The following is an 11,053-nucleotide window of genomic DNA, read 5'->3' on the forward strand; positions in this document are numbered from 1 at the left end:
GCAGGTATTAAAATCCTTCATGAAAAGAAACTGTGACAGTTTTGTACCGAACTGTTCGAAACTATCGTGTCTTTTCAAGTGCCAACTGTCTTCAAAGGTGGCTTCTGACGTGGCTTCTTAACTTTTGAGTATTGGTAAGGCTGAATATGGTGTGTGACACGTCAGCAAAGTTATGCTCCTTTATATAATAAGGAATTGATTAACTACAATGATCTAACAGATACATTAGATTGACCCCGAGACAGACCCAACTTTAGTAGGGTGATAAAACTCGTTAGAGGATACACAAAAACATGGAAATCTAGTAATACACCCTCAAGTAGAAAATGCTATCGAAATAACCAAATAACATTGTGGAATGTCGACTCATTCATCTTGGAGTAGATCTTGAAATTCAAGCGGGAGTTGTAATCGCCCAATACCCTCCACATCTTTCAGCACGTCATCAATTTTCGGCGCTGGTTCTGAAACACAATCCATAGCTATCTGTAGGATCTGTATCACCTGTTCTTTTATTTCTTCGTAATACATTATTAATTCTGGATCCAATGCATTACAGCAAGCTGCATCTGGATTTGACTGCTTGCTACGAACATGAGCCTCAAGAAAAGACTTAACAACGAAATCGCTAATACAAAAATAATGCCTGAAATCAACAAGCATAGGGCAATCAGTTTGATCACCCCATGCGGGATAAATAGGGGTAGACCCTGTTACGAGTTCGACCAGAAAAACCCCATAGCAGTATATGTCTGATTCTTGGCCAAATTTGTTGCAGAAGCTCACGTCAGGTTCTGTATATCCACCAAGACATTTTCCAAGGTCTGAAACGCAACCGTAATTTTTGGCATTTAGGAAAATATTTGAGGATTTAATTTTTCCATGGAAAAAATCTCCCTCATTTTGTTTGTGTATATAAGCAATGCCTCTTGCTACGCCAACCGCGACCCTTAGCCTAGCATCCCAGCCAAAAGGAATCTTTGTTTTTCCTACAAATATTCACCAAATCACGTTTAATTTCTTGTAAAACAGTGCGATCATGGAGCCTTACCTATGTACATGCATGGAAAGTCTCATCATGATGGCTAGCAATTTGAAGGAAAAAAAAATGATCAAAATGCAATATATTGCTGGTTCTAAACGTACCCTTCTAAATGGGATAAGGAATTGGGAATGTGGATGCCCGTAACCAGTAAGATCCGCCTCTAGTACTTTTTGCCAAAAAGAGAATATAGCAGAATCCTCTATTCTGATTCTGAAAACCAGGGTTGTTAAATTAATCGCATCGTGAATCGTTTTTCATTTTTAAGAATCAAATTGTACGTTGAATCGCGAATCGAAGATTTATGGTAAATCTCTAGATACATGTGTACATATCGGTGTTATAGATTAATAAGTTTAGATATATGTTATTACTTATTAGTATTATATATATGAATAATGAAGAATACATAACACAATTTAGTGTTCAGATAAGTTGTTGGGGACATAAATAGGTGGACATGGCTCTTGAGTCCGAAACTCCGAATCTTGTGCTCTAGTGCGAGTCAAAATGTTTCAAAAAATTTATTTTTAATAAAAATCACATGGAAAGAACGGATTTAGATTTGTCTGACTTATGAATCGGTGCAAATCGCACGAATCAAAATGTGAATCATAAGATTCACAGTCGAATCGATTCATAGTTAACATTTGAATCGTTTTGGAAAATTTTGAAATGAATCGTAAGATTCAAATTGTAAATCGTAAGATTTTAAATCCTATGCTGAAAACAGTTCACTAAGGATTTCTAATTTCTAATGTCTGGTACCACTCCAGAAGCAAATCTGCTGAACTTATATGTATAGCCTCTATTTTGAGAAGATCCTATCAACATCTAGTGATACAAATGACTAAAATAACGCTGGAAATAAAAAAGCTAACATATATAGAGAGAAAGGGAGAGCGCGTACCGTGCAACGTCTGAAAAATACTACCCAATTTATAGTAATCATACACCAAAATTATCTCTAAGCCCTGCTGATGCGTATCTTCAACAGGTATAGGACGTGAGGGATGATCGATAGCTTTAGGATAACTAAAAGAATAGTAGTACGCCTTAAGTGGAACCACATTTTCGTGCCTAACCCTCTCAATCAATTCCATGTGTTGGTGGTGTTCACTTTTTATTTGATTGTACATCCATTCATCATATGACTTGAGAGTCCGAAACCTCGTTACTAAAACCAATTGAGCAGTCTCGTACAGGGTCGCATTCGATATATTATCTGTTACGTATGCTCTCAAAGGGTTTGGCGAATTGTTGTCCACGATCATTTTAGAATGACGTTTCTGCAACACTTTCAATTCTAATCCTTCTCGTAAACTTGTCCTTCCAACCCCACCCATAGATCTATTAAAAAATGCAACACTCGCATCATCTCTAAATGATGGATTCTCCAACAGCGCGAAATCTCGTCCAACATTCTCCACCATTTTCACCACATCATCCATTTCTGGTGCCCAATGCGAAACACAATTCCTTGCTATCCGTAGCATCTCTATCAACTGTTCTTTATATTCTCCATACTGCTTCACTAATTCAGGGTCCAACAGTTGAAAGCAGTACTTTTCTGGATTTAGTTGCTTAAGACGAATGAAGTGCTCAACCTTACTAACTAACTTCTTCCTCCAACCAATACATGCCTTAAATTCTTCCACAATGCCTCTATATGGAGAATTCCCAGTTACGAGTTCAAGGAGAAAAATACCATAGCTGTATACATCTGATTTACGGAGTCTGCCCCTGCTGCCAGTCACGTAAGGTTCTGTAGATCCAACAATACATTTGCCAAGTTCTGAAATGCAACCATAATTTCCAGTGTTAAGGAAGATATTCTCAGAGTTTATACTTCCATGGAAAAAAGTTCCATTGTCTTGTCTGTGTATAAAAGCAATGCCTCTTGCTACTCCAATTGCGACCTTTAGCCGAGCATCCCAGTCAAAAGGCACCTTCAGTTTTCCTACAAATATTTACCAAATCACAGAGTAATCATGGAGTTAAAATTGGGAAATCTTTAACATTCGTAATATGAATCATGATGGTTTCTATTGTATATTGAATTTTTTTTACCAGATATTGTTAAAGAAGCTAGACTAGAAGAGTACTTAGCGTGTCTAAACAAACAGTTTTATAGAAACATTAAAAGAAAGCTAATTTAATTCTAACATTAGGATTTGGGATAAGTTGGGGTTGCAGATCCAAGTAACCAGATGCTAAGATACTGCTAAGGCTAAAGTAGAAAGACTGGTATAAGGATCCGGAGACCCTGAACAATTAAAGTTCAAAGGATCAAATCATCATACACGCGACTAACCAGAGAGAGAGAGAGTACCATGCAACATTTTATGAACACTACCCTTTCTGTAGTAATCATACACAAGAACAATCTCCATATTCAGGTAACGCGGTTGATCATCAGGTACCGGACGAAAATGATAGTAATATGCCCTAAGCGGAACCACATTTTCGTGCCTAACACTCTCGACCAATTCCATGTGTCGGTGATGTTCCTTTTTTACTCTATCATAATTGTATTGGATAGCAAGTGGCCCGTAATTGTGAAATCTCGTTACCACAACCAACTGGGCAGCCTTGCAAAGAATCACGCTCGAATGAGTTGCTTCTGATAACATAAAAGGCTCGTATTCAGTATCCCGTAAATTTGTGTTAATCTTTTCGAAATCACAATTAAGCAAAACCTTCAAATCTAATCCTTCTGATAAACTTGTCTTTGCAACTCCACCAAAAGATTTACCATACATTGGAACACTCTCGTCATCCCAAAAGGACAACACCTCCAATGCAGCGACAGTACCACTAACGTTAGGAATACGTGCAGTACTTTCAAAAGTATTAATAATGTCTTTCTGACGATAAGCCGGAGAAATTGGTACTGCAACTTTCAGATCATGACGATCTAACTTTTCACTGGCTTTCACAGAACTCACTTTCTGAGGATCAGCCGGATTCACTATTATCTTTGCCTTAATTGGTATTGCCTCTTGCAGATCATGGTCCCGAGGCTTAATTTGTGTGGCCCTTTCGGCTTGACGATCTAATTTCTCACTGGCTTTCGCAGAACCCACTTTCTGAGGATCAGCCGAGGTAATTACTATCGCTGGCTTAATTGGTACTGCCGCTTTCAGATCATTAACTCCTCCGTCTCCATCTCTAGCTCCAGCACCATTATTACTGCTACTGCCGTTTTCTCTTGCTGTTGTCAGCTGCTTTAATTGCTGATCGAAATTGTTAACCATACACAAGATCTTTCCGACATCTAACCACATAGCTGCCTGCGCATCCACCTGAAAGAACCTGATCAAGTCATTATCCAATTCCTGTATCTTCCCCCAGTACTTCTTTTTCGAGATATAATTCCATGATTGTACTTCCGAACATTTTTCTACTAAGATTGTCCCTTCTCTTAATAGCATTATCAATCTGTTAAGCTCCGGTCCTTTCTGACTATCCGTTCTCATTCTTTCGTCATCATCTAAACGTTTGATCTCTTCAACTTTGGGAATTACTGATTCGAGTGTGATTGTGAGCTTTTCTAAGTAGGGTTTGAAACTCGTGGCTTTAACTTTCGCGCGAAGAACTGCTTTCAGTAATTCTGATACCACTGCACCAAGCAGAGCTCCTCCTATCAACTCCAAAGACATTTTTTTATAAGTACTAAAAGATGAAATTTCCCCAGAAAGAAAGAATGAAGGAATTCTCAATGAACCATGATCAGAAAGAGGAAATTATCATGTACACTTTGTGCTGCAGATCAAAATGTTGACTTTTCTTTTTAATAAAGAAAGTTTCAAGTTTTATGAATGCTTCAACCAAATTGAGGAATCTGACCTTTTCATATTAGTTCTGCCCAGCGAATCTGCAATAGTTGGCAAGGGTGCACTTCATTTTTTCAACGGTCCACAGTATTCTGAAACAAGAAATCCACGACCTCAGCCTCTTGAGCCATTGACTTTGCAAAGTCAACTCCTTCTCCATCTGAGACAGAAATTTGTTTGAAGACAGGAAGTTCATCATGCATTTTTATTGATTTTTTAATGAGTAATCTAAACTTCCATCTGTTTTTAGGATCCTCTAAGATACCCCACAACGGAAAAAAAAAAAAAAAAAGTTACTCCAACCCTTAAGCAACCAAAGCAAGAATCATACCACTAGACCATATTCCTATTGATAAATCTGAGCTTTAAATTTGTACAAGCAGCTCGAATTATAAATTTGTCAACTTACTCTTGAAATCGACGTATAGTTTCCAAAAAAGTCCAACCTATATTTTTCAATACATGTACATTTCAGATATCTAATTGTTTCGAGATGCTCTTCTCCAAAGCTAGAAATCTAAGTTTCTTTTTCTATAAGCAGAATAATGAGTTTCAGTACAACAATTTGTTTTATTTTTTCCTTCCTTTTTCCCTGTTCATTGAGAAAGGATCAACATGAATATACAGAAAGAAACTACAAAAGGTTGAGTAAACTTACCAATATGATCTGCAAAGCCAAAGAAAGAGCAAACCTGAGACTCCATTCAATTATGTATTTTTGGGATATTTTCCTTCATCGTGGAGAATGAAACGTTAAGCTTCCAGATTCAATTAATATAAACCACCCTAGACTGCATTCAATTACACGAAAAGGTGTACTCATGCTAATTAGAAGCGATGAATCTGGAGCATATGATTTATGAGATCTTAGCAAGTCGACACTACTGTAGAATGCTAAACAAGCACTGACCACTAGACTACATGTAGCACATCCATAGAAAAAAATGGAAAATGCAGGTGACTTGTGGGATCTTAGCAAATTGTCGCATAGCTCTAAAATGCTAGACAATCACCAAAACTGTTTGGGGTTAGATCTGAATCTGAATCTTTTAAGGATGAAAAAACATGGGGGGCATTCCGAGAATCGAACTCGGGACCTCTCGCACCCAAAGCAAGAATCATACCACTAGACCAAATGCCCAATTTATACAGAAAACAGAACTTCTTTATTATTAACAAAGTTAGAGGTCAACCTCAGCACAGCCTGTCAACTCATCAGGCATTATCAAGTCGGTATGAGTAAACTAAGTATGCCCAATAAATTTCATATCCATCCCTGCTCAAATGTGCAACAAATTTAAAAGGTTTTAAAACACTTTAAAGAGGCCTTGTCAACACACAGTATTATAAGGAGTTGCTACTATCTTCAGCGTAAGAGCTCAAAACAGAATTCAATTAAAAGATCAAAGCCATAAAGTAAACTTGCACGTAATGCTAGTCTAAAAATATATGCAAAATAAACAGATCACTGCATTGAAGTCAAAGACAGAAAAACTATAAAGAAACTTCGTGTTTTCGGCCATAGCAGCTGCAAGTATGCAATATCCAAACATACATGTTTCCTAACTGTTTCCCCAAAAGTTCATATAAATCTGAAAACCCAAATTCTAACCTGTATTTCTAATCAATAAATAGGGTTTATCTTGAAACTGAAAAATGAAACATTTTTATTATTAGTAATCTACTCTAAATTCATGAATTTTTATTATTAGAATTTCAAACTCAAGTTCAATTGACAAAACAATATATTCGGTGAAGCTGTATATTACCAGTATCATGATTAAATCAAGAGAAGATAAATTAAATCAAGAGAAAGAGATAAATGTCTGATTTGAATTGCATATTAAAGAAGTTAGGGTTTATGGAAAGAATTAGGTTCATTTTCATAAAGGTAAGATATGATTATCCCTTGTATGAAGTGAAAATACGAGTATGTGAGATAACTAATATTTTAGTTCCACGTCAGTAGTGAAGTTAAGAGTGAGTATGAAAATCTACCGTATATGGATTGTCTCCCAATCATTACAACATAATCACACATTTACCACTGCAAAATTATTATGTTCATGTGATGTGACTAATTTTCACTAGAACTGCTTAAAACTTTTCATATGTTTCCTCAAAAGCATAAGCTAATATATACTAACAAACTCATAAAAGTTTCTGCAATATCTTCTACTCTATGTCACATTACCTGAAACAAGTTGCTGTCAAATCTCACCAACCAGAGTTCAAACACCAAGTTTGCAGATTACAATCTTATGACAAACTATCCACTACTCCATCTGAATAATTAAAAGAAAACCCAGATTCACCACCGAACTATAAAGCATGGGGCCAAAACCTATCTTTCTGTGATGTAGACTTGCAATCTCTCACAAGTCTTCATGTAATACATATCAACTGAGATAATACCAGGTCAGGTGATATAATACATATCCACTGAGATAATACCAGGTCAGGTGATATAATACATATCCACTGAGATAATACCAGGTTAGGTGGTAGAGACCCACAGGACTCCTCTCACGATGAACTGATTACACCCCCCTAAACCCTGAGCTATATCACAAACTTTTAAAAGGCATATTTGGGAAGTTTTGAACCAGAAACTAAGCAATCTTCCAAACCCCTAAAGGCATATTTGGGCACAGATTTGTATGTAATCTTACCTCTTACTAATTTCTCTAACAACAACGAATTGATTCCTAAATCGAGTAACTACTCTTCCATTATACTGTTTATTATGTGTGGTGTCACCAGGTCACAGAGAAATATTTATTCAACAGAGTGAGCGAGGTACAAAACTAACTTACAAGGTCAGTAGGGTGAACAACATGACATTCCAACTGCAGTGCAAGCAGAACTGAAGCAGCCTTTGCAAGAAGCAGAAGTGATTGTGCTTAACAAAGAGGAGGTAATTCAGCAATAACATCTGGTCCATACAAAGATAACAATTCAGCAAGTGATTGGCTTCAATTGACTACATCAACTACATTTTCAGGAATAATGCCATTATCTCCTCCTCATTCCCGTTCTGTAGAGTTCTTATTTTCCAAAGAGAAAGATGAGAATATCCAGAAGTGATATGTGCTGAGAAGAAATATCTGCACTAAAAACTAGGGTTTGTGGTTCAATTTGTTTTCCTACCCCTTGTTAAGGTCGAGAGACTAGAGTTAAGCATAGTATCTATCAAACATAGATGACAATGTGATTTCGGGATAAATTCCTTCACTGTGGAGAATGAAAACATTATGCATGGTATCTATCAAAAATAGAACTTATGTAGTACCAACAAAGTTAGAGGACAACCTGACCACCCCCTGTCAACTCATCAGGCATTATTAGGTGATACCCGGTGGAGTTCAGTTCTATCCCTGCATATATGTTTAATAAACTAAACAGGCTTAAAAACATTTTAAAGAAGAGCTATCAACATGCAGTATTACAAGTTGTTGCTACTATCTCCTGCGCTAAGCGCTCAAAACAGATTTCCTTTAAAAATTCAAGGCCAGGAAATGCAAAATAAAGAGATCACTATGCAAGTATAGGAAAACTATAAAAATTTTTTTTTTTTTTCGGCTATAACAGTTGAGTTGCTAGGAGTATGTGAGTATGTAATCTAAAGGTAAGATTTGATTATCCTCTTCTATGAAGTGAAAATAGGAGCATGTGAGAAAGGTAATATTTTAGTCCTAAATCGGTGGTGAAATTAAGAGTGAGTATGAAAATCCAACTTATATGGATTGTCTCTAAATCATTACAACATAATCACTCACCGTCCAACCACATGATTTTCTTCCAATCATTATGACTGGCCCACATGTTCCAAGACGATACAACATATTTCAATCCACATAACTAATAATTACCACTGCAGGTTATTGTGTTCATGTATCTATTCTTTACTAGAAGTGCTTATAACTTTTCATTTAATTTCCTCAAAAGCTTGAGTCATAATATATTGTACAGAACCAATAGCTAGATTCTCGTGGTGGAGCTCATAAAAGCTTCTGCAATACTTTCTACTTTCTGTAACGTTACCTGAAACAGGTTGCTCTCACATCTCACTTAAACCAGAGTTTAAAGTCTATGTTTGTAGATTACAATCTTTTGACAAACTATCCACTAGTCTATCTGAACAATTAAGAGAACCCTGTTATGCCTTGCATCTTATAGCCAAATTGGGAACCTAATTAGCAATCCACCACCGAATGACAAAAGAACTCGACCACAACCTACTTTTCTTTTATGTAGACTCCAAAATCTCCCACAACAAGTCTTAAAATAATATACTTCCACAGGGACATTGCCAGATCAGGTGCTACAGGTCTGCAGGGTCTCCTCTTGCAGAAGACACTACAAACTGATTAAACCCCCTAAACTCTAACCTATATCCAAAACTCTACAAAGGCATATCTGGACACAGTTTTGACCTAAAAACCAAGCTATTTTCCATACCCCCCCTAAGTAAATTAACTAACCCACTTACTAATTTCTCTAACAACAAGAATGAACTGATTACTAAATCGAGCAACTACTCTTCAATTGAATGCAGGAAATATTAAACATTTATTTAACAGAGCAAGCGAGGTATGAATGAACTTACAAGGTCTGGTTTGATAAGAATGGCCATCAGGGAGAAATCAATGGCATCTCAATTGCACTGTAAGCAGAAGTGAAGCAGCCTTTGCAAGAAGCTAAGAAATCCAGCAAGTGGATTTGTACTTCATTTTCAGGAATAACGTCATTATCTCCTCCTCTTTCCATTCTGTGGAGTTCTTCTTTTTGAAAGATCAGAGAAGTGATATTAAGCTGAGCAGAAATTCCTGCGACTAAAAACTAGGGTTTGGGGTTTAATTTGCTTTTCTAACTCTTGATTAGGTCCAGAAATTTGAGTTCTGAGAGAAAAATCTGACTTAGGAATCAGTGGATCTTTCTACCTTTCGTCGTCGAGGTTGAGAACCTGAGAAATTTGAGTTCAAGCTTCTGAATCAGTGGTTAAGGTTTTTGCTTTGAATACCAAAAAAACCCAAAATTTTAACACCGTCTAAATCTAGGGCATGTTTGTTTTGTTTCACTCAAAAAGGTGTTAGAAAGGTACGAAATAACGTTTGACTAAATTAACCTATCATTTTTAGGGACCATCCAAAAGGAATTAGGGGCCAACAATAAGACAAAACAGGTCACCCAAACCTAAATCGAAGCTAGCGCTTATCCTGCGTATTTCGTAATGGCAAAGGTGCCCTTCCACAATCGGTGGTTTAACTACAATTGGTAGTAAATTGTGTTAATTTAACCTCCGAATATAATCAATTTTCGAATTTTGGTACTATCACAATCGGTAGTAAATTTAACTTCCGGATGTATATTGGCCCCAAAATAAGATTTTGCCAAAATTCTAAAATTTTCGTACTACCATAATCGGTAGTAAAGTGTGTTAATTTAACCTCCGAATATAATCAATTTTCGAATTTTGGTACTATCACAATCGGTAGTAAATTTAACTTCCGGATGTATATTGGCCCCAAAATAAGATTTTGCCAAAATTCTAAAATTTTCGTACTACCATAATCGGTAGTAAAGTGTGTTACTTTAACCTCCGAATATACTCAATTTTCGAATTTTGATACTACCATAATCGGTAGTAAATTGTGTTAATAAGTGATGCTTATTATCTACCAATTGTGTTCATGGCCCCAAATTCAAAATTTCAAAACTTAATAAAATTTTGAAATTTTCTAGTTTCACAATCGGTAGTTAATGGTGTTCATTATCAACCGATTGTGCGTAACTTTTAAGACATATGAATTGAATTTTTTGAATCAAGAATAATCGGTAGATAACGATCAATTTATCTACCGATAGAACATCAACCATAATCGGTAGATAAAGTATATTATTATCTACCAATTGTGTTTCTGCTATTGTAAATCCAAGAACATCAACCATAATAAAATAGATTGTTATCTACCGATTATGTTTCTGCTACTATAAAACCAAGAAAATTTTCGGATCAAATTTTTGATTTCAAGTAATCAAATCCTAATTTTGAATCACAACTACTATCATCTATTCGTTTTATTTGTTTAACTCCTTTTTTTTTTTTGATGTTTTAAGTTTCAACTTTAAGGTTAATGAATTTTGGGTTTTGATTTTAAACAATCAATCATAA

At 36.0% G+C, this 11,053-nt stretch overlaps 1 protein-coding gene and 1 non-coding gene across 6 annotated transcripts; both read right to left on the reverse strand.

Moving 5' to 3' along the window:
• Window positions 1-230: 230 nt before the first annotated feature.
• LOC113309550 lies at window positions 231-9,858 on the reverse strand. Of its 5 annotated transcripts, XM_026557987.1 has the most exons (6): window positions 9,488-9,858; window positions 5,537-5,669; window positions 4,892-5,038; window positions 3,375-4,685; window positions 1,953-3,002; window positions 231-989 (listed from the first exon to the last, which is right to left on the reverse strand). In XM_026557987.1, the coding sequence occupies exons 4-6, from the start codon at window positions 4,519-4,521 to the stop codon at window positions 367-369; spliced, it is 2,820 nt and encodes a 939-aa protein (XP_026413772.1). In that variant the 5' UTR covers window positions 4,522-4,685; window positions 4,892-5,038; window positions 5,537-5,669; window positions 9,488-9,858; the 3' UTR covers window positions 231-366. The 5 variants fall into 5 exon arrangements, 4 of the variants coding, with proteins under 4 accessions (XP_026413772.1, XP_026413773.1, XP_026413771.1 ...); XM_026557988.1 differs by lacking the exons at window positions 5,537-5,669; window positions 9,488-9,858 and having other exon boundaries at window positions 4,892-5,084; XR_003340654.1 differs by lacking the exons at window positions 4,892-5,038; window positions 5,537-5,669; window positions 9,488-9,858 and adding an exon at window positions 1,147-1,255 and having other exon boundaries at window positions 847-989; window positions 3,375-4,814.
• Window positions 5,948-6,019, reverse strand: TRNAP-UGG. Its single transcript has one exon. It is a non-coding gene; the product is annotated as a tRNA-Pro (tRNA).
• Window positions 9,859-11,053: the final 1,195 nt, after the last annotated feature.

The sequence above is a fragment of the Papaver somniferum genome, chromosome 9, assembly GCF_003573695.1.
Source record: "Papaver somniferum cultivar HN1 chromosome 9, ASM357369v1, whole genome shotgun sequence".
Lineage (NCBI taxonomy): Eukaryota > Viridiplantae > Streptophyta > Magnoliopsida > Ranunculales > Papaveraceae > Papaver > Papaver somniferum.